Here is a 26563-nt window from a genome sequence, read left to right on the forward strand (position 1 = left end):
TGTCATGATGTCATGCTTGATGGTACAATTTGAACTTTCCAGATCTCCCTTTTGCAGGGAATCTGAGATGAACCCACGGGAATGACGCGGTTGACGGAAGGTGCCCTTCTGTGCTCGGCTCTTTGCTTTGAGTGACTGAGCATGGCCTCCTCAGCCCTCTTCTCAGATGGGAGGCCTGGCCTCCGAGGGCTCGGCCCTCACCCTCACCTGCAGCAGGCTCACCTGCGCTCCTGCCACGGCCCGGTATTTCCAGGTATGTACAACCTGTGCCTGCTGACAAAACCCTGTTAGAGTCCGAAGTCCCTATGGTGGTAACCACTTACTTATTAGTGGAAAAGAAAATTCCAAAGTAAAACGGGGTCTGCTCATTTACTTTAAGAAAAGATTTATTTGAAACAGGTTTGTGCAGACATGTACACCAGTCAACAGGATCGATCAAAGCCACAGATCACTGAATTCTCCCAAACCTCTAAACATACAAGAAAATGCCCTTCATTTGTATTCACCCCAGGAGGGAGCCCAGCCCCACTACACAGCGCTGCTGTGATTTAACAACCAGACGACAATAATAGGATGGGAAAACGGTAACACTTCCAGAGGGAGGGAACAAGGACACCACACACCACAGAAGTCCTCGCTGTCACAGCATCACTGCCCCCTGCTCAACCAGATGAAAGCCTCCCCACCCAACCCAGTAGTTAAGCAATCCAAGCACAGATGTGACAGACAGGAGAGTGCATGTGTTTACTTGCGGGAGAAGACAACAGAAAGATGTTGTGTTCAAACCCTCTTCAGTGGCTGCAGGAAGGAGCTTGTAGGGCCACAGGCTCTGCTACCCGTCCTCCAGCACTCCCCATGGCTGGCCTGGCTGCAAGTGTCTGTCCTGCCCACAGCTTCAGGGGGAAGCCAGAGCCGCAGGCCTCGGAACTCAGCAATTATCAACAACCCAGGGAAGGGAGCTGGAGCTAAAGCGTTTCAGTCCTTGCCTTGTCTTTATTAATTAAAAATAAAATTTTACTTGTACAGGTATCTTGTTGCAAGGAGAGAAACTATGATAGGGCAGTTTTCTTTCTCTGTTTTTTATTAGGGTTTACTAATTCTCTGTAATCGCAGACAAAGCTCTCTCAAGGTATCTAACTGCTTGAGTCCCATCGGAAGTGGGCTTGCATCCTCACCTCCAGGCTTTCTCCCACTTGCCACTTTCCCTTCCACCTTGCAGAGCTCACCTTTACAAAAGGCTCTTGATAAGCTCTCTTGACCCCTCAGTTTCCTGGGCAGGGTTATTTGGATAGTGCTATTACTTCAACTTTCTTCTTTCTATTTCTGTCATAAATCAAAGCCACCTGACACTTTGTTCCTGACTTTTAAAACTAACAGGTTTCCTTTCTTTCCTTAGCCAGGTCAGAAGAGATGCCGACAGGCTAATCTTGCACGAATGTTTTCCTTGGTCTGACGCCTGGGAGAGCGAGTGGAGCAGATATCTCAAAGGCAACGGGGGCGGAGGTTGCCATCTGAAAGTGAGCCAGCCTGGGGTGAAAAGAGTCACTCTTCTGTCTCCCTCAGCCAGGGAGAGAGGTATTCATCTGAAGTTAACAGTTAGGGGTTGTACTTATCTCACGTGGGTGGGTTGGCAGGTGAGCTTGCCCTCTTTTGACCACTTAGATTTATGTGGGTTCAGTAGCCTTTCCTTTCCACTCTAGACTGCATCCTTGATTCACGAATCAACCATTGGTTCACACCCAACAAACTCAGAGAGCTTTAAACAGCGCACCAACTGGAGGTTTAGATTAAATGACACTCATGTAAGGTGAAGAAAATTTGGATAATTTGGGATGCTAAGGAAAAATAAATGAAGGGAACAACCCATCAAGTCAAGTATTTCAGGCCTGTTCCTTTCCGAAAAATCTAATAATGTGTCATCATGGGGGACCATTGGCCTTCACCTCCACAACCCACTGGAAACCTTTCAGAATGTCTTTGCCCTTCAAGATGGAAAAATGGCTAATTTGAGACTAAATAATCTCCCCCAAGGCTATACTGAGACAGAAAGCTGCCTTGAGCCAAAGAACAATAAAGCCAACTGAAGTATGCTCTCTTGTTTGGGAGTTAGGGAAGGGGAGAGCTTTATTTAATTGTCTCCATCACTATTATATTTGCTAATTTAAGCACTTGCATGAAGAAAGTATGTAATTAATATGACAGGGTGCTATCTTTTGACTTGACCTGACAAACTCATCATTTCTTTGCCAAGCTATAATTTCAGGCTCTGCTTAACCACAGTTTCTCTGTTCACATTTTCTATGGATCCCAGGAGAAGGCGCCTACATTACAAATGCTGAAGCTTAATCACTCCTTGAATTACTTTGGAGCAATGACCCTGGGCAGTAACTCAAACCCTGGCTGAAATGTGTACAGGTCTTTCACACATTCAAAACTAAAGAATACCTTATCCCTATAGCAGTTTTGCAAACACTCTATTCAACTTATGGTTTAAGACATAAATCCCTAGAAACAGGAATATCTCATAGAAAATTCTCTTCCTTATGGTTTAAAAAAAACAAGATAAAGGGTCACTGTTCTAATAAATGGAGATTATAGACTATAGGTTTCTTTAAAAAGAATTCTATCTTAAAGCCTGTAATATATATGCCCATATGCATTTTCAGACATTAGCTACTAAGACTTACTGTTTTTTTTTCTTTTCATTATTCACTGCTTCTTGACAAGTTATTACTGATTTTCACTGCCAGCTCCCTACAGCAAGACCTGAAGCCTTGTCAAGGAAAAGAAAATGTCAACAGAGTTCTCAGCAGGGCTGTGCTGAAACCCAGGCTCACTTTTCAGGATACTACTCCATGAGTTGTTAAAGAAATAGCATTGGCTTTCTCCAACACACAGGTTTTGTCTGGCATAGCGATCCAAAAAAGGTTATTATCTGCACACACGTTTTCCTTTTTACATGTGTGCATGTGTGTGTTCAGGGATGGGAGAATGGGAGACTGGTCAAAAAGCCCTAAATATTCTGCAGAGAGATGGGATAGACACGTCAGTTATTCCTCCCAAATTATTTCAAAGCCTGTTGTGATCAGCAATGCACACTGCCAAGCAAAAACGGTCAGGTTATCCTGCTTTTCCACGCCCCCTCGTCCATGTGTACTTCCTGAAGCCCCCCTTGCTGGAACACGTGTGTGTAAGTGAATTCAGAATGGAGTTTGCAGAATGGCTGGTCCTTTCCTTCTGCAGAGTCAGCCAGGAGAAGGACACAGACTGGAAAAAGTATGTGTACCACACTAGGACACGGATGGGGCAAGGACTCCAGAGGACGAGATGAGTGCTGGGGCGAGATCCAAATGGGCTCTGCCAGATTAGCCCTGACCCAGATGCGGGTCCCGAAGTGCTGCCCGGGTCTGACCTGCAGCCTGCACGTCACTTAACTGTGTAGCAGTGATAAGTCCCAGGTGGCACTTCCACTGGGCCAGCAGCCAGCCTGTGTCCCCAGGGAGGGTGTGTGTGTGACACCGTGACCCCGACTTAAAGATACAGCAAGTGACATAGCCTCTGAGTCTGCCTTGGCTAAATCCTGTACATCACACATGGTGACAGCTGCTCCTCCTAGAAATCCATTCATTTGGCTCCAAGAAAGCATAATTGAATGAGAAAATAGAAAGGCATGTCTTTGAATGTTTTCTTCTGTGTGCGTATTTCATTATTGCAAAGACTGTTTCATCTACTTCTCAAAATAATCGGAAAACATACTTAAATCCCAGAAAATTTGAAATGTAATTTCAAGTAAAAATAAAAACAAAAAACCTGAAACAAACACGTACACTCACGTTTAATTCACAAATCTGGCTTGGGAAAGCTTCAAGTTCAAGAAAGAGCGGAATGTTTGACAAAGAATTGACTTTTAACTCACTCTCCAAATAGTTCTAGTTTCCAAATGAAACCAAATAGTCAAGATGCCTAACAGACATTTAGCTCTAATTTTTCTTTTCTCCTCTGTATTTAGGCTACCATCTTTCTGGGTGTGTGATAAAGACATACACTTTGTTTTGTTATGTTAATCAAAGGCACACTTTTATGGTTGTTATAATTCCTGCATGGCAGCCCTTCAATGATCCTTCTTGCTGATTGCACTATGTAAAAACTTTCTTATTCACATAGGAAGCAATGGCAATTCTCTGAGACTCGCCTTAGTTGCATTGTCCCACGTTTCCCCAAGCCCTCTTTGGATCCTGGTCTCCTTATAAGTGAGGGGTTCAGGGATTCATTTCCTTAGTCAGTGCAAATAGTACTCTAAATTATTGCAACGTCCAATATGATATGGATGTTTCCAAAATAAAGGGCTAGAAAGCAAAGTACACTCTTGTTTTATTTCTTCATTTAGCACACCCTTCCCAGAGAAACTGTAGCATTTTAACCAGTAACAGCTGAGGAGTATTTACTTTATGCCTTTCAAAACTCTGGTTTGGCAGCCAAAACAAAGAGGAGAGCGCGCCCCAGGATGCTGGCTAGGGAAGGGCTGTAGGTGCTCCCATCTGTGGCCTGTGGGATCCAGGTCCCTGTCACCCTGAAAACGTGGGACACTGTGGTCTCAGAAGCAGCGACTCACCCTTCCCTCCTGGTCTTAGATTTCAGGATCGAGAAAGGTGCTGGTAGCTAAAACTGATTGGATAAGCAAAGAAAGGATGTCCAGAGTCCAGCGAGTTTCCTTGAAATGTTTGGAACTCTTTTCAATGAAACCTGCATGTCAGATGAAAACGTTTTGCTAACTGATGGTGGTGATGGTAGCACAACATCGTGAACGTAATTAATGCCACTGAAACGTACAGATAAATATGGGTAAAATGGGACATTTTGTGTTATGTCTGTTACCTCAATAAAGATTATCTTTATTTAAAAAAACAAAAAACCACCACCCTGCATGTCCCAGCCTTGTTTTGCCTCCTGCACACGAGGCTGACTGTGACAAGTGCCTGGGCGTCAGGACCAGATTTTAGACCTTCTACCGAGATTTCGATGGAAGCATCTTCTAATGCGTCCTCCCCGTTTCTCTGTGTCCTTCTTTGCTTTCTCCTCCTGTGGTTGTCTTGCTTCACCACCCTCAACTTCCCTCTTTCTGTCTCCCTGGGTTGCCTCATCCTCTCCAGCTCTAGAGCTACAGAGTGACAGATGTGTTACTTCTCCAGGGAGAAATGTCAGGATCGCATTTTTTCCTAACAGTGAAAATCCAAAATGGGCTCTGGACTCCCCAGAAAACAAGTGTAAGTTCTAGTTTCAGCAGGTGCCAGAAGTCCAATGGTCTGGACGTTGGGACGTGAGTGTTCCCAGGGCAGAGGGTTCTCACAGCGCTGACCCCGTCATCGGAAAGAAGCAGATAAACATTTAGAATATACTGTGAATAACTAGGTTTCCTTAGTTACAGAAGGAAAAGGGGGTGGAGGAAGGGATTTCTCCCACCTGCATCTGAGTCTGCAGCAGGACAAGGGAAAGCGCAGTTCGGGGCATCATCTGCAGCCCCAAGCTCTTTGCACCCCGGCCGGCCATGCAGGAGGTCTGAGGAGGGGAGACGCCCGGAGAGGGATGGAAGGACGGGGCCCAAGGCACCTGGGAAGGGGAAACACTTTCTGGAACACCGATCAGTTTGCCCTCCTGGGTATGTGGCTGGAAGGTCAAAATAAGCATTCTTGGATTTACCACCCAGAGATCTATTACTGAGATTTCACTGCAATCAAGAAGTTTATGCCAACTTCATACAAACAGACTGTGAATCAAAGCGGGAGAGCAACCGACCTAAAGAGAAGTTTACATGCTGCCCGGCGGACTTAATCTGCGAGTTAACAAAACAGGAAGTAAATGTACCCCCACTCCAATTACACAAGCTGGGTTTCTCACGCAACATAAAACCCTTTTGCCTTTCTCCCTGAACAACTCATCCTGATGTTTAAACGTTGGTGAAACATAATGTTTTTAATTTCACACCTCAGAGAGCACAGTTGAATTCTTCATAACAACATAAATGAAAGTCAGGCCAAGCACTACAGACAGATTGGGGTGGGGTAGGGGTAGGGGAATGGCTTCCCCGGCTGTGTAGCCTTTGGGTTTGCGAGGGAATATATAACTAACAAACTGGTTGGCTAAGGCCACGGAAATGTGTCTTCCGGTGTTTCGGCTGCTGACGCCAGTCTCTTTTGATGAAGATGTGTTAACACTGGATGTGACGAGCCAAATCTCTTTGCTGATGCCAATCAGGAAAAAGCGTGTCTTATTTCTTCCTAGATTTCTTTTTGGTAGTATCGTAAGCACGGACTATTTCTTCCTGGGAAACGGGCCCATGCTCCTCTTGAGAAAAGGCATACCCATCTGAAAGAGAGAGGCACAGCAGGACTCAGTTAGGAGTGAGATGGGGAGCACGCCAGCTTTGAAAGAGCTGTGTGGTCCCACGTGGAGCTGGCCACACTGGCCACCCAGCCTTGGGGGCCTGAGACCCAGAAGGGAGTGTGGTGGCAGGAGGCAGCCTCCGGAGGGGGGGGGGCTGCGGACGCCGAGGCCGGGATGGGAACGGCTCTCTGGGCCCACCCTCTCATTTCTGAGGCGCCGCTGCTGAGCTCAGCCTGAGAAGCATAAACAGTGGGTCACTGGCCCATGTCTCCACTTTCCCACCACTAATCAAGACGAAAGGCCAGCTGCTGTGCTCCGGAAATGCCACCATCTGCCTGAAACTGAGGGCCAGCCCAGTAATTGATGAAGCCCTCACATGTCGGGGAAAACACACAGAATGTTGGTTGTGGAAGTGGGTAAAGCACGTGCAGCGCCTGAAGCGTTCCTGGTTTTCAACTGGACTGATTCAGATGGTAACAAGTACTTGAAGTGGGTTTATTTTGTTTAGGTAAAGAATAAGATCATAAGATAAAGTCAAGAGGAATTTAGCCAGGATCGGACCTTGGACACAGGAAAACTGGTCATGGCGATCAATGGGGATGATGATGATGATGATGATGATGATGATGATGATGAATAGCCAGCACTTACTCAAAGCTGCTTGTGTATGAGGCACTGTTCTATATACCATTTACAAATAGCATATTTAATCCTCCCGACCATCTCAGGAGATAAGTGATATTCTTCCCTTTTCACAGATGGGGAAATTGAGGTACAGAGAGATTTTGTAACTTGCCCTAGGTCACCGAGTAAGTGGCAGAGCTGGGAGTCAAATCCTGGCAGTGTGACTCCAGGGTCATCCCCCCACATCTCTAGCTCTGAATTTAGTCTTTATAAGCCCAAAACAGAGTTTCCCTTTCTAACTGGGCCTTCCCACAGAAGGGACATTAGAGAATTGCTCTCTGGTGGCTAGCCCTGCTGGGTCACAGGAATTAAGACATTCTGATGGAAAGACAACACAGCAAAAAGCCTGACAATTTTGACTTCCATACACATCTATTTATGATTTATTGATGGAGCGGTGAGCTCTCTGTCATACTCTTTAAAAGAAAAAGAAAAAGAACTTAGAAACGATGCCCATGTAATATCTCCATCATGGATTAATGTACTCAGACATTTGGTTTATAAAGGAACATTATCAGAGTCTAAAGGCAGGCCCTTACAATGTGTAAGAGTCTTCATGAGGACAGAGGAGGACTTGAAGGGAAAAGAAAATGCCAGTGGTGTGGTGTAAGCCATCAGTAGACAGTCTCTATCCCTGGGGCATCCCTGGGCTAGCTTCCCACAAGCCTGCCCAGCAGTGACCACCAGAGAAAACCCAAAGCTCAGGAGGGTCCCACGGCCCCCACGCCAGGGCCTGGCCACCCTGGGAAGGGGGCTTGTCTGTACAGGTAGCCTGGGAGTCGACTGAGGGCACATGGGCAGCAGGAGGGGGGCTGGGCCAGCAGAGGGAAGGCGACTGGGGAGTGAAGCAGAACAAGCAAAGAGAGAGACAACGAGAGCAGCAGAGAGGAGTCATCCACAGTGGACTTTTGTCTACTCACCTCCATTTCTAATTAACCAACAAACCCCAAACCCCACCATGTGGCAGCCAGGGTAAAGCTGCCAAGCAAGGGGGAGCCCCATAAAACCAGGTACAAGAGCAGGTGGCTTGAAGCCAAGACTGGCTGGGTCTGCCGGGGCCCTGAACGCAGAAGCAAGCTGGAGGGGTGGGCTGGGGGACACCTGCACGTCTGTTTGGACCGTGGACCCACCCCAAGGGCATTTGGGCTTCCTCATGATGGCTTTCCAAGGAGGCTCCATGGGTTTAGATTCTTTACATGATCTGCTCCTGAGCCGTGAACAGGAAGTGCCTCTGCTTACCTCTGTCCTCCAAAGAGCCTTTAGATTTTCACAGTGTGGCTCCAAGTCATTACCACGGACAACTGAAACCCCCACACCCAGCTTCGGAGGGGCTGCTCCAAACCTCCGCCTCCCTCCAGCCCGGGCAGCACATCCCACTCCTAGTCCTCACCCAGCATTGAGTTCTCTTTGTGAACAAGTTCCACAGCGGCCCAAGTGGACAGACCTTGCCTTCGGGTGTTTCAAAGCAACATCTAGCAAATAACACTGTCTGCCCCCCCAGGAACAAGGTTGTGTACTGTAGTTGACTTGGACAATTTTCATTCTTGGGCTTTTCAAAAAGGACCATTTTTAAGTAAATATCTGATGTTTTCCAGAGGGAGCCAAGCATTAGCTGGCTTTGGATCAGACGAGCTGTTGGAATGTCCGTCCTGCCCCACGCTCTGTGGCCTGGCTCCCCACTCTGGTTGGTTGCTTCTTATGCTGATAGAAATTGTTCTCACCAAGTAAGGATCACCCTCCTTCCCAGGTAATGGAGATGCCGTGTACATTAATTTCTTAGGGCTGCTGGAACAAAGAACCGCTAGCTGGATGGCTTCAAGCAACAGAAATACAGTGTCTCATGGTTCTGGAGGCCAGAAGTGGGAAATCTAAAGAGGAGAATCCTTCTTTGCCTCCTCCTAGCTTTTGGGGTTTGCTGGCAATCCTGGGGCTTCAATCTCTGTCTCCACTGTCCCCTCTGAGTCTGTCCATGTCCCCTCTCCCCTTCTTATAAGGACAGTGCTGTACTGGATCAGGGTCACCCTAATCTGGTTTGGCCTTGTCTTAACTCATCACGTTTTCAAAGACTCTATTTCTAAATGAGTTCACTTTCACAGAAAGAGGGTTTGGGCTTGGACAGGGCTTTTGGAGGACCACAGTTGAACCCGTAACACTGCGTAAATACTCTTTAGAAGACCTTCTGGTGGCAGGCAAATTCATATCGCGCTCCCTGTCTGGAAGACAGCTTCCTCCTCTCGCTCTGCCTGCATCTTGGGTTCCGCAGATGAAGTGGCTAAAGTACTGGGGGCAAGAAGATGAGTTCTTGGCCATTCGTCAGGCTTTTTAACCTCTCTGGGTCTTGTTTTACTTTTCTGTAGAATAAGGAGCCTGAGAAAGAGAGCACTCAAGAGCTCTTACAGCTCCAGTCCTCTATATGGTTTCTAGGAAGTTCCCTTGGCCAACCATACCCAGGCCTCAGAGCCCCTGTCCTTCCTTCAGTGCTAATTTACACTCTGCACCCATGGTGGAGCTCTCTAAATCCACAAGGATGGCAAGGAGCCTGTTTCAAGAATCAGTCCAAATAGAACAATTACTACTTTTCTTTTTTGATGTTTTTTTTTTTTTTTTTTTTTGGTGGTGGGGAATTAAGAGTGAGGATGAGGTTGGGAGATGGAGAAGACTTGTAGGGACATAAAAAATAAACATTATTTGGTAATGTCCTTTTGGGAAAGGTATCTTAGCATTCCACTCAAATGGAGCGTGAAAGAACCTTGACTTCTATTTATTCTGTTTTTAATTCATAACACGCCCATGCCTTCTGGGAGCCAGGCTTCTGGTCGTATCACTTCTTGGCTTGTGTTTGTATCCCTGGCACAAGGACTCAGCCGCTCTGGGAGGGGAGGGAGAGCAGAGAGGAGCATCTCACCCTACGGTCAACCTCTTCTTCCAGGGGACGCAGAGCCCCCAGACGTCCCTGCCAAGGGCTTCTCCACCGGCTCCCATGGGTGGCATCAGTCAGCGGATTCCAGAATGTTGCTTTTCTTGACTTGACTGTATGGCCCTTACAATTCAGGAATGACAGGAGGATGGTCTGGCAGGTTGATCCTAGGAGGTGTCTCCTCCCTGGTTCCTCGTAGAGACCATGCCAGGTGGGAGTTAGAGCCGCCATGGGAGAAGTTTTAGTGGATAACAACAGCCATCACCATTCAACCTGCCTCTGCCTGCCCCGCCCCACCCAAGGGCCTGACCGAGATGCAGGAGCAGGTCACCAGGCTTGGCCTAATGAATATTTAACTTCCATTTGCATCCAAATGGGAAGCTTGGAGGAAGTCTCCAGCTCTTTGCATCTCCCACTTTTATTAATGTTTCCGTAAGTCCCACCAGACAGGCAGAAAGTAATGACGGGACTTGGAGAAAGTGCTCAGTGGATCCAACTTGCGTACGCTCCCTGGCTGGCTTCCTGATGCAGCTGCGTCTTAAATACTCAGCCACCGCCAGGACTCGGGGACAGAAGGGGGTAGCTGGAAGGAGATGGAAGAGGAGTTGTTTTGTCTTCTGGTAGAACATTTGGTGAAATCTATAAAATTGTCATGTTTCACTATTCCGGGTAGCATTCCTTTGAATCTGAACTGTGATAACATCTTAACGAAAGCAGCAGTTTGCTGTCTGGAAAAAAGATTCATAATAGAAATAGCAGTGGGGAAGATCACTGGCACGAGAGGGAAATTAGATTTCATAGGAACCGCTGATCTCAATTACAGAGAGCAGATGTTTTAATAGGGTGGCTCAGAAGGGCCTAGAAGTGCTTCCAAGATTAGCGTGTCTTCCTCCCCGTTTCCTGGGAAGAGGGGGCCCTGATCGGTTGAAGGACAGATCCAGGAGGAACCGGGAAGGCTGAGAGCAGCCACCCGGAATTCCATGCTTGCCGGGCTCCACTCGGACCCCCTGACAGCTTTCTCTATTTGTCGATAACACAAACGACATGACAAATCAGGTGCTTACTACTAGTCACTGAGTGTTTTTAAAATGGAGTGTGATGTGGGAAGTTTTTAAAAAATTACATGTGTTTGTTCAGTGGATTTCTTTTCTCCCCTTCAAAATACTGAGAGTTAAGCAAAACGTTTCGTAGTAGTTTTAAAACATTTATGGTTCCTCCATGGAAGTTCTAACTCAGTCTCTGACTGCAACATTGAGTTATGGACCATGGATTCCTCTAGTGCTACTTTAAAACATGGACAAGAGAAGCAGTGTGGCTTGCAGGCATGGACTCTGCAGGACAGGGAACCGGGATGGATTTTGTATGTGCGTGGCCAGGAGACGGTGCTTCGCCTACATCATCGTGAAGTCTCCAAAAGACTGTGTAGGATATAAATTACTATCATTCCGTTTTCTTTCCAGAAGAGAAAAGAATTTTAGAGAAATATGTAAGCTTCCCAAAGTTACACAGTTAGTGGCAGGCTGAGTATATTTAACAGCCGTAGTAGTAGCAGCAGCAATAGTGATGCCTAACATTTATTGAGCTCTTTATGTTTTCAGGCACTGTTACAGGTCTTTTATATAGATGATCTCATTTAATCGTCCTAAACTTGCTCAAGGTCCCCCAAAAGTCACAGAGCTGGGACAGGATCCAAGGCAGCCTGACCCCAAAGGGGAGCCCCCAAAGAATGCACCATCAGGCCAGCCCCCATCTGATTTGACTTCCTCTTGGTGTCACCCCCCAAAAAGTGGGGAAATAGGGTCTCTGAAGATGGGATTAGTTGAGATGAGGCCTAACTGGAGTAGGGTGAGCCCTAATCCAATGTGACAAATGTCCTAATGAGAAGGGGAGAAGAGACACAGACAGACAGACAGACACAGGGGAGACGGCCGCGTGACGACTGAGGCATGGGTGGAAGTGATGCGAGTGCTGACGCCAACATGGCCGGCGACCACCAGGGGCTGCGAGAGGTGAGGAAGGACTGTCCCTGCAGGCCGGGGACAGCACAGCCCTGCAGACACCTGGACTTCAGACGTCCGGCCTCCAGAACCAGGAAGATGGTACATTTCTCCCGTTCGAGGAGTGTGGTCCTGTGTCTCAGCAGCCCTGGGAAACTAAGCCAGCCCCGGATCCCACGGCCGGTCACTGAGCCCTGGAGGGCCAGGTCCGTTGCTACCTGGAGCCTCTGTTACCTGCTCCCATGGCTCACTCACACCTCAGGGGGCTGTGGGCGGTGAAAGGAGACACAGCAGTTACCGTCTCCCATATTAAAATCCCCAGGCACGTGGATGGAGGGAGAGAATCACCAAAGGGGCTGATAGTCTCCACTTTTCCTTCTCTCTCCACTGAGAAGTACGTCTCAATGGAGACAGTGTAAACCCTTCAGTACCATGATATTTCAATATAATGTTCTTAACGCTTCTGAAACTTTTCTTGTTTTACCAAGGTTTTCTTTCCAAACTTCTCAAGGAGGGAAAGGAGAGGAAGAGGAAGGGGTCAGATAAAGAGGTAGGGTGGGCACGAGCAGCAGAGGGGATGAGGTTGAAGGAGGCAGACAGACAGACAGACAGAGACAGGGCCAGACAGCTGACCTGCAAACCCTACTGGCCCCGGGAATGGTGATCTGCACAAAGCAGCATCTCCAGGGATACCTAGACTCTAATGACTAGGTGCTAAATGGCTTGATCACTAGAAATAAGCCCCCCAAGATCCCAGAGAGCTCCTCTTCTTTCAGGGCCTCCCCTGCTCCCCTCCCCGGCCCTGCTCCCTGCTCCACACACCCTGCCAGAGCCCCTCTGGGGTCAGACCCCTTTGGTGCAAGCCAAACTCGGGCTTCTAAGCCCTCAGAATTGGGGCACCAAAGACAGGGGTGGGCAACTTTCTTAGAAGCACACAGTGTTTCCCTCGGTGCCTGTTGTTTTAATGGATGTGCTAATAGTAAATAAAACAGATCATATTGCTATCTTTGGGGCTAAATAATTTAAAAACAGTATAACTTCAACTTGCCCCTCCCCTAAAAAAATCCTATTGGGAGCCCGTCAGAAGGATCTTACGAAACATGGATTCTGCATTTAAGGATTTTGTCACTCAGGCATTTGATTGGGTCCCAGGGAATTACCTACATTCAGGCCATACTTGCCCCAGGCCACATGCTAACTCCACTTGGAAAAGTGCAGCTCAGCTTGGCTGCTGTCTCCTCCGTATCAGCACTTTAATTAAGCACCCCATCTTCTGCGCTGGGCTGGGGTCTCGCTGACCCTGGGCAGCGCGGGGCGGCTACTTACGTGGGACACCTTGCTGGAGAGAGCTGCCTCGGAAGAGAGTCGGCGGAGTTTTCCTACTAAGTCTTTTTAACAAGCGATCACGCTCATTCATCCTGCAAAGTAAATCAAACAGGGTCAGTCTCGAGCTCATTTGAACCCATCTCAAAGGTACTCAGAGAATAACGGCCGGCTGTAAAATAAAACAGGCAGCTGGGGGGGAAGAGCTTCCCCACATCAAGAAAAATGTCCCATTTCACAAGCCACTCAATTATTTACATTAGATGCTATCTTGACACTTTGAGTGCACTGCTCTGTCTTCTAAAAGGCGCTCTGTTTTCAGTCTGAACTGTACACAACGCCTCTGAACTCTGCCTTCCTCCTAATTGAAGTGCCTGACAAGCGCCCTTTTCATTCCAGCCGAGACCCGTGGCTTCCCAGAACACTTTTGCAGGGAGTGATCTGTATTTCTAGGGTAAACGTCTTAAAACGTCTTGATCCCACCTGCAGCCTGCCTTTTCCAAAGCCAAAAACCCATCCCGGGGCAAGAGACCGGACAAATGAAATCGCAGGCTCCCAGTCGAGAGAAATAGTTCTTTCGGCAGAACCAAATCTTGTTTTTGAACCACGGTGGAAATAAGGTATATTTCCTTCTAAAACACAAGGATTAGAAGCTCTTCTCCCCATGCTCCTTAAATTATTCCCTCCGAGGTTGCCATTGCTGTGAAGAAGTAGGGAACGACACTGGAGACCAGCTATGGCTTATTTCCATGTACTAAAAGGTGGTGCTTGAAAATTGCCCACGTGGGCCGAACTGCTTTGCTTTTCCCCCATCAGGATGCCACCTGACCTGGCAGGAAAGAGGCTTCTGGTGTACGGCAGTTTGCCCATGCCCCCCGATCTGCCGTTTGGGGGAATCTGAGGGCATGGGAAGCTACAGTAATCCCAAATCCCCTATCTACAAGCCTCCAGCCTGCCCAGAGTGCCCCTTAGAGCTATCCCAAGGGTCTGCTAAAGCAGATTCCACCAGGTGAAATCCATTTTGCACTTGGGTTTCCAGGGGAGATTGTTTCCTGATTGTCTTGGTAGAAATGACAATGTTTAATTCATCACCAATTAAGGGCGAGCCGCAGCTAGCGAAGCTTAGCAGAACATCCGATGGCTGAAAAGGGAAAAAATATTTTTTCTACCCCTGCACAGCAGCTCTCCTTTCTCTCTCATCTTCTTCTTCCACAAACCAAATTAATCTCACTGGGTCCTGCTGAGCGACCGTCCTGGTCTGCAGATAAATGGGCCCCCCAAAGTGTGCCTGTCTCTCTCTAGGGTGCCGCTGGGGCCAGACCATTAGCAGCTCCCCGTGCTGTGTGGCTGCAGGAGTGGGGCGTGTGACAAAGGGCCTGTCCTCCCTCTTTGGTGGTTGCCCAATGATGGTGAGGATTCCTGCCCAGGAACACTGCTGTCCCCCGCCCGGGGCATGGTGAGGTTCCTGAACCGGGGGTCTGCCCGCCGGCCTGCAGCTCCCCGGGGCAGCCTTATATGTGGAAACTCAAAGGGAAACCAAGGCACTCTTTCCCCAGAACTGGGGGCCAGAGCAGGGCTGGGAGCTGACCCTCAGCCCCTCCTCCACCCTGGGCGGCCAAGCATCTCCAACATCTCAGTCCAGAAGCTCACAGGGAAGGGGCTTCAGGAGAACGTCACCAAGGGATCTTCAGAGCAAACCTCATCGTGCAGGTGAAGAAACAGAAACTCAGACCTGTCAAACAACATGCTCCTGCCCACTCCCCACCTTCTGTGCTGGGCAGATCCAGCCTGAGATCCTCATGGAATGGCATATGCTTTCCTCTCTCTTCCTTTTAATGACAAAAATATTCCAAGCACATGGAAATGTGCTTGGAACTAGTAAAACAAATATCCACCCCCTGACTCAGCTTTAAGCAATGTTGAGTGTCACCCTTTGTCCCCAGGTTTTAGAGGGGCCACTCTGTCCCACAGCCCCCCTCTCATCCCACATGGTGGTAGGTCCATGCGGCCAAGGACACATGTCCACCCACAGCCCACGCCAGCCCCCGTCCCAGGGATTTGGGTCCCTAGAAGTCCCTGCTCATGACCCCAAGCCTGCATCCAAGGGTGACCTGAGCTCTTCCCTGGATTTGTTGCTCTGAAAGTTGACCGTGCAGCCACGTACCCAGCTTCCAGGCCTGAGGACTGGCTCTTCGTGTGGGCTCATAGGCTGGGATGTCCACACATGTGCCTGTGAGTCCCTCAACGAGTAGGGCAGAGCCGGGGATGGGAACGGAAGGGGCACGGTGGCTAACTCTTCCCCAGGTCGCCAAGTTCTGGCTCAGACCTCCAAAGGGTCTGGTATTCATAACGCTTTCCAGTCTTTATGGAGATATATCAATCTAGGTATCTAACTCTCTGCTAGCTTGATTTACAACTTTCAAAAATTTGGAAACAGTACATGGTCTCCATTTACAGTCTGGCACCAAGTAATGCAAATGTGAAGAGTGGGCCTGGCTTAAATAAAATCTTAAATATAATATCCCCTTTTTCTCCAGCCTGATCCCATTCCTCTCCCTTCCACTAAAATGAAGTCAGAAATACTCTTCCAGTCCATATCTTATGTGCTTGCTACATGCATATGTATTCCTAAGTCATATATAATTATTTAAAAAATATATATATAAATGTAATTTATGTTATGCATTCTATTTACCATGATTTTTGGCTCTTATTTTTTCTTTCTCTTTTCTTGCCTTCTGTTGAATGGATTAAGTTTTCTTATTTTCTTTTGTTTTGTCTACTAGTTTAGAAGAATACTTTATTGCTTATTTTAGTGCTCATCCTTAAGTTTTTAACATGCATATTTGACAGGTCAAAAGTTAGAAAATAATTTAACCCACCCCTTGACCAATACAAGAACTTTAGAAAGCTTAACTCTGATTTTCCCCATTTCGTCTTTTTTTCTCCAGCACTGAAGCTTTCTCAGTTTGATTGTTGTTCTTTGTAGGTAATGTCTTTTCTTTCTGGTTGCTTTTAAAATAATTCTCACTGTCTTTGATGTTATGCAGTTTCATTAAAATGCTTAGTATGATGAGGTGTAGAACTGTTTTTATAACCTGCTCAGCTGCTCAGCCCTGGAAAGCTATAACAACCCAAGAATTCATATTTCTTTGATTATGGAAAACGCTCTCTGAATTCTGCCTCTCCCCTGTTCTCTGTTTTTGGCTTGTCCTGGAGCTTCTATTAGATCTCTTCCTCTCTTTCTCTCATTCTAGCTTCCACATCCCCAGATCTCTTCCACATTTTCCATTTCCTTATCTCATGTTGGCTATATCGAAACTACTTTTAAGCTATGCAACGTTTTTAATTTGCCACATTTAAGTCAGTACATTTTTCACATCTACACATTCTATTTTCCTTCCAAAGCCACCTGTTCCTCTTATATGCTCTTGCTTTTTGATTTCTGTATTTTCTTTGATCCTTATTTTACAAACTCTTTCAGACTTTCCTTGCATCTCCAGTTTTGGGGAGCTAATGTCCCTGTCGGTGGTACCTGATGACCCTTCCTCATTGTGGTTCCTTTCCCAATGTGTTCTCTAGTTATAAAATCATGCTTCAGAGAGATTTGCCTTTTGCCTGTGCCAGGGCCCTTGGGTTACACCTATTTTATACCGATTTCTATACCAGTATTCCCACAGCATTGGGAATGGTCTACAATTGGACCTCATACATGAGCACGGGCTTCCAGTTTCTAGTGTGTAATTTTTTCTTCCATTGCTTTGGTCACACAGTATGATTCAACGCTGCTTTGCCAGTCTAGTTTCTGTTTCAATAAAACAGCAGCCCTATAAATTTCCCAGCTTTTGGCATAGGGTTCTGTCCCATCCGACATGGAACTGATGTCTTATCTCCCCTGCCTTATTAAGCCCCCAGGCCAGCCCCCGAAGCCTTTATTAAGTCTGATGGTCCACAACAGTCTCCTCTACCTCAGCTAGAGCTCCCTCTAACCATGCTGGCTTTGATGTCTCTCCATTTCTGGCACATGGGGATTTCCCTAACTTTCTTGCAAGCTTGATTGAGTATTGAAAGCCTTTCTTTCTTCATATTCACCCAGCATTTCTATGCATTTGCAAAGTTCTTCTCTGAGCCAGCATCCTCTGCTCTATTACGTCTACTTGGTTTCCATGAATACTCTGTATTTCCTTGACCCAACTACTAGAAAGCACCAGGGCTACAGAACAAGATCACAGAATTATTCTTCTCCCCAAGATTTGCTATACTTAGTGAAAGCCTTTTCTGGAGACTTAAAAAATAGTAATGGATTTAGAATGAAAGGGGGGACATTACTACCATCTCCACAAAAATAAAAAGAATCATAAGTGGACACTATGAATAATTGTATACCAACAAATTAGATAACCTAGATGAAATGAACAAATTCCTAGAAGCACACAAACTACCTATACTAACTCTAGAAGACATAGAAGATCTCAACAGACCAATAACAAGCAAAGAGATTGAATCAATAATCAAAATGCTCCCAACAAAAAAAAAAGACCAGGACCAGAAGGTTTCAGTCAGGAACTTTAACAAACATTCATGGAATCAACACCAGCACTGCTCAAACTCTTCCAAAAAAGTGAAGAGGAGACAACACTTCCCAACGTATTCTATGAGGACAGCATCACCCTAATACCTACGCCAGATAAATATAACTCAAGTAAAGAAAATTACAGACAAATATTGCTCATGAATATAGATGCAAATCTTCGGAAAAAAATACTGCAGCTCAAATATAACAGCATATCAAATTATACACCATGATCAAGTGGGATTTTCCCCAGGTATGCATGGTAGTTCAATGTAAGAAAATCAGTGTAACACAATACATTAATAGATCAAAGGGAAAAAAACAAATGATCATCTCAATTGACATAGAAAAAGCATTTGACAAAATCCAGTACCCCTTCCTGAAAAAAACACTCAGAAAATGAGGAGAGGAAGGAAACTTCCCCGATATAATAAAGGGCACTTATGAAAAATCCACAGCTAACATCCTATTGAATGGTGATAGACTGAGAGCATTTACCCTAATATCAGGAACAAGACAAAGATGCCCACTGTCACTACTCTTACTCAAATTGTACTGGAAGTTCTAGCCAGAGCAATTGGGCAAGAAAAAGAAATAAAGACAGCCAAATAGGAAAGGAAGAAGTAAAACTCTCCATATTTGAAGATGACATGATTCTAAACAGAGAATCCTTAAAAATCCACCACAAAGCTGTTAGAGCTACAAGTGAATTCAACAGAGTGGCAGAGTACAAGATATCAACACATAAGAATCAGCGGCATTTCTATACACTAGTAATGAACAATAAAGAGGAAAAGTTAAATATTCCATTTACAATAGCAACTAAAAGAATCAAATATCTAGGAATAAATTTAAACAAGGATGTAAAGGACTTGCACATGGAAAACTACAAAACATTGCTGAAAAAAGTTAAAGAAGACCTACATAAATGGAAGGGCATTAGGTGTTCCTGAATTGCAAGACTAAATATTGTTCAACTGTCAATGCTACCAAAAGTGAAATACAGATTCAATGCAATTCCAATCAAAATTCCAATAGACTTCTTTGCAGAAATGGAAACATCAAACATCAAATTCATATGGAAGGGTAAGTGGCCTGAATAGCCAAAAACATTTAAAAAAAGAAGAACAAATTTGGAAAACTCATATTTTCTGATTTTAAAACTTATCACAAAGCTACAGTAATCAAAACAGTGTGGTGATAGCTCAGTGACAGACATATAGACCAATGGAATTGAATTGAGAGTTTAGAAATAAACCCCCACACCTTTGGCCAACTGATCTTTGGCAAAGGTGACAAGTCCACTCACAGGGAAAGACTAGTCTCTTCAACAAATGGTGCTGGAAAACTGGATAGCCACATGCATATGCAAAAATTACACCACATGCAAAAATTAACTCAAAATAGATCAAAGGACTAAATATAAGTACTACAACTATAAAACTCCTGGAAAAAAACACAAGGAAACCTCTTCAGGATCTTCTGTTTGGCAATGGTTTCTTGGACTTTATACCAAAAGCACAAATAACAAAAGAAAAAGAAGATGAATGGGACTTCATCAAAATTTAAAACTTCTTTGCATTAAAGGACTTTATCAAGAAAGCAAAAACAAAACCTACCGAATGGGAGAAAATATTTGGAAACCATATATCTGATAAGGGTTTAATGTCCAGAATATATAAAGAACTTCTCAACTTAGCACAAAAAGACAGATGACCCAATTAAAAACGGGGGAAAAACACTTTACAATAGACATTTCTCCAAAGAAGACATACAAATGGCCAAAAAGCACATCACTGACTATTAGGAAAATGCAAATCAAAACCACAATGAGATGCCATCTCACATCCACTAGACTGAAGGGCTACTATTTAATAAACAGGAGATGGCGAGTGAAGGAGAGGTTGTAGAGAAATAGTCACACTCATTCATTGTTACTGGGAATGTAAAATGCTGCAGCCACTGTGGAAAACAGTAAGGTGGTGATTCCTCAGAAAGTTAAGTATAGAATTACCACATGACCCAACAATTCCACTTCTAGGTATGTATCCAAAAGAATTGAGAGTCAGGACTCAGACATTCACACACCGATATGAGAGAGGCATTATTCACAACTGCCAAAAGGTGGAAGCAACCCAGTTTTCCATCAACAGATGAGTGGATAAACAAAATGTAGTATATCTGTACTATGTTATATTATTAAGCCTTAAAAGGGAATTTTCAAGTTCTGAAACATGTGACCATCTGGATGAACCTTGAACACATTACCTTAGTGAAATAAGCCAGACACAAAAGGATCAATACTGTATGATTTCACTTACATGAAAGTAGCAGAATATGCATATTCATAAAGCCAGATAACCAGGGGCTGAGTGGGGGAGGGGAATGGGAAATTAGTTTAATTGGTATGGTGTTTCTGTTTGGGGTGATTTGGCAATGGATGATGGGGTGGTGGCACAATTTTGCATCTCTAATTAATACCACTGAATTGTATGTTTGAAAAAGTACAAAAAGGAACATTTTAGGTGTACCACACACTCACACACACATACACACAGAACTGTACAACACAAAGAGTTTACCCTAATGTTAACAGTGGGCTAAAGTTAATAACACAATTATAATGATATTGTTTCATGAATTGTAACAAAGGTACCACACTATTTTAAAATGTTAATAGTAGGGAAAACTGAGAGAGGAGCATAAGGGAACTGTGTACTTTCTGTATGAAATTTCTGTAAATCTACAAGTGCTCTAATTGGGAAAAAAAAAGGAAAAGAACAGAAAACAGCAATGGATTTGAGAAAGCGTCAGGCCATGAAAAGGATGCCAGGATTTATAAAAACACCTTACTGGAGTGCCTCATGCACTGCCCTCTGCAGGTTCTCCAACGCTGAAATGTCAAAGAATATTGTTTTCCAAATTTGCCTTTCTTCTTTGAGGTAGAAAAGACCATTGTGAAAAGACATTATAAAAAATTCTCATAAAAAAGTTGGAAAAGCTCAAGATTCAGAGGGAGTGGAAATCAGGGAAATAATATTTATAATATTATAAATAATATATAAAGAAATATATAAAGAAAAATAAGAAAAAATGGAGGAAAATGCAACCAGTTTTCTTTTTCATGTTTGTGGTAAAGACAAGAAAACAAAAGAGGAGTACAAATTAGCATGGGGAGAACAATATAGATCAATGAGATTTGTGTTTAAAAAAAAAAACAGGAGGGGAATGGGTCCCAAATCCGAGTTAAATTCCCTCCACCACGTTAACTGTTGGCATCGATGTTATCTTCACAGTTTATATCTCCAGTGGTGGTGGGGATGTTGGAGTTAATGTCATTTCTCAGATTTTTCTATTCTGGCTTAAGCAGAAATGCTGGCTGGGATCTACCGAAGTGAAAGATGTCCTATAGACATAAAACCACCAGCTTGCTGCCTCCCCAGAAATGATGCTGAAACCCAATCTCACACAGCAAATCCTTACAAACAGGCTCTTTCTAGAAGGTGACATATCCTAGAGGAGGTGTTGTATTCCTGTCACAAAAAATGAGTGGCATTAGGAAGGAAGGGAGGGATGAGAAGGGTTACGATGGGGCAAAAGTCACTCCTGCAAACATCACAAGAGCAGGCACATGGGGGGTGTGGCAAGAAACCACAAATCTGATCTTGTCTGTGGTCACACCCGATAAGAACCTCAGCTGATCACACAACAAAGTCAAAAACAAATAGGTATTTTTAGAGATAACTTTATTTTCTTAATTAGCTGCTGGAATCTTAAATGCATAGATCTGACAGGTCCCTCAAGAAAAAAGCTAATCCAACATTCACTTCCCTTCAGGTTAAGGCCAAACATCTACCAACTGGAGACTCCTGAAGTTATAATCTATTTTTAAGGATCTCTAGAGAATGGAATCTCATAGCCTTAATCAGTAACTTCTTTTATTCACTATGACTTTCATCCTTAGGAAATGAGGACCTTTGGGCTTGAGTGTCTTCCAGACGCACCAAAGGCCTTTGTAGAATCAAATAAGGTCACTTTAGTTAAATAAATTTACGTAATGAGGGAAAACAAAAATGATAAAATGAAACAAAATATATTCTCCAGCCTAAGATTTCTGTAAGAGAGAGGTTATGTCTAATTTATATACCCCGAAGCTAGAAGCCATTCATAAATTCTATTCTGACAGATTAAAATAAATTATTTTCCCCTTTCTGCTGATCCATACAAATCCCTTTGTTTAAAATCTGACTTGTGGTTAAGTAAGTGAATATCCTTGTTCTCAGGAAACACACACAGAAGTATTACGTGTTCAAGGAGGAGGATGTATGCACCTACTCTCAAATGTTCAGAAGACAAATGGATAGACAGACAGACAGATGGGTGGGTGGATATACAGATAGATGGGTAGATGGATATACAGATAGAATGGTATGGCAAATATGGCAAAATACTAAAATTGGTAGATCTGGATTTCTGCATGGTGGTATGTTACAATTCTCTGTATGGATTTTGCATTGTTTTTGCAACTGTCCTGTAAATTTGAAATTATTTCACAATAAAATGTTTAGAAAAAATCTGATTCTTGTTCACTCAGCATTTATTCTGCACTTGCTGTGTGTGAGACTCAATGAGCTGCAAACAAACTTCCCCAAGACATAGTCTCGGCCCTTATAAAGCTCAGTCTCCAAGGTGATCTCACTGTGCAGGTAAAGATGACATAAGGGGATGAGTGATAGAGAAGAGACTGTACTAGATCCAGCAGGGATAACAGGGGGGAAGTGAAGAACTCTGAGAAGGTTAGGGAAGGCTTCAAGAAGAACATTAAGCTGTGTCCTGTCTATTGGATGACTTTTTGCTGATCAACCAGGTGGGGAACACAGGAGGGAACAGGTTGAGTGGGAAAGACAATGGGTCAGGTGTTAGAATGAGGACTTTAAGTTGCCTCAGAGATATTCTGAGAGAGGTCCAAATTGGGGATACCACTTTAGAATCATTGACCTGCAGAAACTTGTGGAGAGCAGGTACCATGAGCAGGTGGTCCTGTACCTAGAGATTCCTGGGAAGCACCCAGGGATCTCTAGGTACATTTTCTGAATGTTCAACTTGAGGATTCATTCTCTCAAGCAGGGATCAAGTCTTATACATTCTCTGCATTGTTCACAGCAGCTTCCATGGGCTGAGAACACACGACATGATTTAAATAGGTACAATTTTATTTGTGCCTTGTACATACTGATTTGTGCCATGAGTAAATATCTCACTCATGTGTGTCTTTACAACTGGATCGTGGCATCATTTAGTTCTGCATCTGCCTACAATGACCAGCAATGAACTCAACACAGTGTCATTTCCAACAGTGGCCAGAAGCATTTCTCCTCATTATTCCTTAATGATGACAGCATAGGGACATCATCCCACATCCCACTCCAAACAAGAAGATGCTATGATCAAGTCTGCGACTTTTACAGAGATGGAACATTATAATTCTGTTAAGTAAAGAATCCAGGTTCCCTGGAACAGCTGGGGGCCTGGCTGGCATAGGGTTCAAGGTTAACTAACCTGAATACAAATTCCACTCCAAAAGCAAAAGATGGATTCCTCTAGTCCTCCGTGGACCCAACTCTCCTTTAACCATCAAAACTGGGGAGTAGGGAAAACAAACAGTGTTTGTGCTCTTCCATTCCAGACAAGGTCTTGGATAGTGGGGGAAAGGGCTCAATTCTAGATGTTGAAAAAAATCTTATTCTTTTAAAGTGTGGGTTCAGGTGATTTCCTGTCTAAAAGAGGAGTTTGTCCAAAAAGTTGTGGTATCAAATACTTAGACAAAGAATTTGAAAGGTAAAAGAGCAGATTTTCAGTATCCAAATGGATGGCATATGTCTGACTACCAACCATTAAGGATCAAAACATAGATGATGTACTTAGGCTAATTGTGTGGATGGAGGGAACTACCCAGGAAGCTGTTAATAAAAGGGCCGAGGACACTGAAATGATTTGAAAGCAAAAGTAGGTAATGTAAAACCTTTTCTACCATGCCTCAGAGCTTGAACAGTAATGTAAATACACTGTGGGGCTAGGAGGAATGTTCAAAAAGAAATACAAGCTCACAGCAAATCTATCACACTGTCCTTCCACCTGCAAACGCAACTTGAGTAAAATCTGTAAACATGGCTTCTTCTAAAAATGAGCACTACCATACCTATGTGCTTTTAAAAGGAAAAAAAAACTATTTTAAAAAATTCCTATTGGGACAGACTTCTCTGCTTCTGGGAAGATGAAGAAGATTTACTTTTCCCTTTTCTTCTTGCTAAGTACAATTGAAAACCCTGGACATACATATAAAACAAACATAAGAAGTCTCAGAAAAGGTGGAGAGGAGAAGGAAAACCAGTTAGGGGCCTCAGGACATGAGGGGCCTGGGTTTTCTTTTTGCCTCATATATTCCAGACTTGGCACTGAAGATGCCAGCAATCCGGAAACGTCCACGGGCGTTCACCAAAAAATCCCAACAGAAACCTGCTCACTCTAGCCAAAGAGCCAGGGATGGGGTGGGGTAGGAGGAGAGAAAACTTTTAGACAGTAACTGCTTTACTCCAGCCAAACATCACAGAAAAAACTATGTTCCTACCCCAACTCCTGCCAGCAAAGACCAAGTGGAGCCCTAGACTTCCACCCTCACAAAGCTGTCACAAGTCACTCACAAATCTCTGTGGCTGGTGTCAGAGAAGGCTATGGAATTTTACCCCTGATAGGCAAAAACAAGGTCCCTGGCGTCTGTGGTGACAAAGAGACTGGACTTCCACTCCCACCCAGTAGTAAAGAGGTGCTCTCCCTCTCTCTGCCGGGGTGTTAGAGGAGGCCTGGTGGAATACGAGGACTTCACCATTACCCAATGGCAATGAGGCCACCCCACTGCATATAGAGGCGCTGCCCCAACCCCCACACTGGGGTTCCCCTGGCATTAAGGAGTCAGGACTGTCCCTTTCCTTGCTAGAGTGGTGTCAAAAAGATCCAGCTAAAACAGAAGGCTTAAATAAAATCCAGAGTCTCATAACATCCAAATTGCTGTGGTTTCTTCAGAAAGTCACTTGTAACAAAACAAGGAAGGTCTCAAACTGGTGATAAAAAGAAATCAATAGATGCCAACACCAAAATGATAGAGATAATAGAAATATCTGACAAAGATTTTAAAGTATCCATGATAAAAATGTTTCAGTGGGCAATCATGAACACACTTGAAACAAATTAAAAAAGAAAAAATCAGCAACAAAATAAGAGAACTTAACAACACCATCAAACAACAGGATCTACTTATCTCTCCACCCAACAACAGCAGAAAACACATTCTTTCCAAGTGCATATGAAACACATACCAAGAAAGATGAAATCCTGGGTTATTAAAAAACTCTCAACAAATTTGAAAGAATAGAAATGATACAGGCATGTGTTCTTTGACCACAACGGGATCAAACTAGAAATCAGTAGCAAAAAGATAATGGGAAACCTCCAAACACTTGGAAACTAAAGAGCACACTTCTAAATACTCTCTGGGTAAAAGAGGAAGACTTGAGAGAAGTAAAAAAATACATCAAACTAAATGAAAATGGAAATACAATGTATCAAAATTGGCTGGGCATAGCTAAGGCCACACTGAGGGGAAAATTCATAGCAGTAAATACATACATTAAAAAAGAGAAAAAAGTCCCAAATCAATAAACTAAACTTCTACTTCAAGAACCTAGAAAAAGAAGAACAAAATAAATTCAAAGCAAGCAGAAGAAAAGAAACAATAAAGAGGAGAATTCAGTTAATTGCAAATAGAAAAACAATGGGAAAATCAACAAAACAAAGAGCTGGTTATTTGGAAAGAGCAATAAAATTGACAAACCTCCAGCAAGACTTAGAAAGAAAAAAGGAAAAGACACAAATTACCAACATTAGGAATGAAATGGAATATCAGTACAGGCTCTGTAGACATCAAAAGGATAATCAGGCAGCATTATTTATAATTGCCAAAGGATGGAAGCAACTCAAGTGTCCATCAACGGATAAATAGGTTAAAAAAAAAAAAGTGGTACATAAATCAGTGGAATATTATTCACCTGTAACAAGGAATGAAGTTCTGATAATTGCAACAACCCGGATGAATCGAAGTCATCATGTTGAGTGAAATATGCCAGACAGAGAAGGTAAAAATGGTATGATCTCCCAGATATGAAATAATTAGAATAAGCAAACTCATAGAGTCAGAATCTAGAATACAGGTTACCAGGGGATGAGATGGAGATAGGTAATGGAGAGTTAATGCTTAAATTGTACAGAGTTTCTATTTGGGTTGATTGTAAAGTTTTGTTAATGGATGGTGGTGATGGTACCACAACATTGTGAAGGTAATTAATAGAACTGAGTTGTATATTTGAATGCGGTTACAGGATGAAAATTTAGGTTGTATGCATGTTACTATAATAAAAATTAAAAAACCAACAACATAGAACTGTACACACAACTTACTGTAAATGACAGACTACAGTTAATAGTACAATTGTAAAATATTCTTTCATGAATTATAACAAATGTATCACATGAAGGCAAGGTGTTAATAATAGGGTGATATATTGGAACTCAGTATTTTATGCATGATTTTTCTGTAAATCTACAACTTCTCTAGTTAAAAAATAAAATAAAATA

General features: G+C 43.9%; 1 protein-coding gene across 1 annotated transcript in view; it reads right to left on the bottom strand.

Moving 5' to 3' along the window:
- Positions 1–5951: 5951 nt before the first annotated feature.
- The window catches only part of ATP8A2 (ATPase phospholipid transporting 8A2), a 505799-nt gene continuing 485187 nt past the window's right edge, over positions 5952–26563 (bottom strand). The window contains exons 35-36 of the mRNA XM_037800280.1: positions 13306–13397; positions 5952–6363 (exon numbers count right to left, since the gene is read on the bottom strand). Of these exons, the coding sequence (XP_037656208.1) occupies positions 6266–6363; positions 13306–13397 (190 nt within the window). The 3' untranslated portion in view covers positions 5952–6265. The remainder of the gene's footprint in view (positions 6364–13305; positions 13398–26563) is intronic.

The sequence above is a fragment of the Choloepus didactylus genome, chromosome 12 (genome assembly GCF_015220235.1).
Source record: "Choloepus didactylus isolate mChoDid1 chromosome 12, mChoDid1.pri, whole genome shotgun sequence".
Taxonomy (NCBI): Eukaryota; Metazoa; Chordata; class Mammalia; order Pilosa; family Megalonychidae; genus Choloepus; species Choloepus didactylus.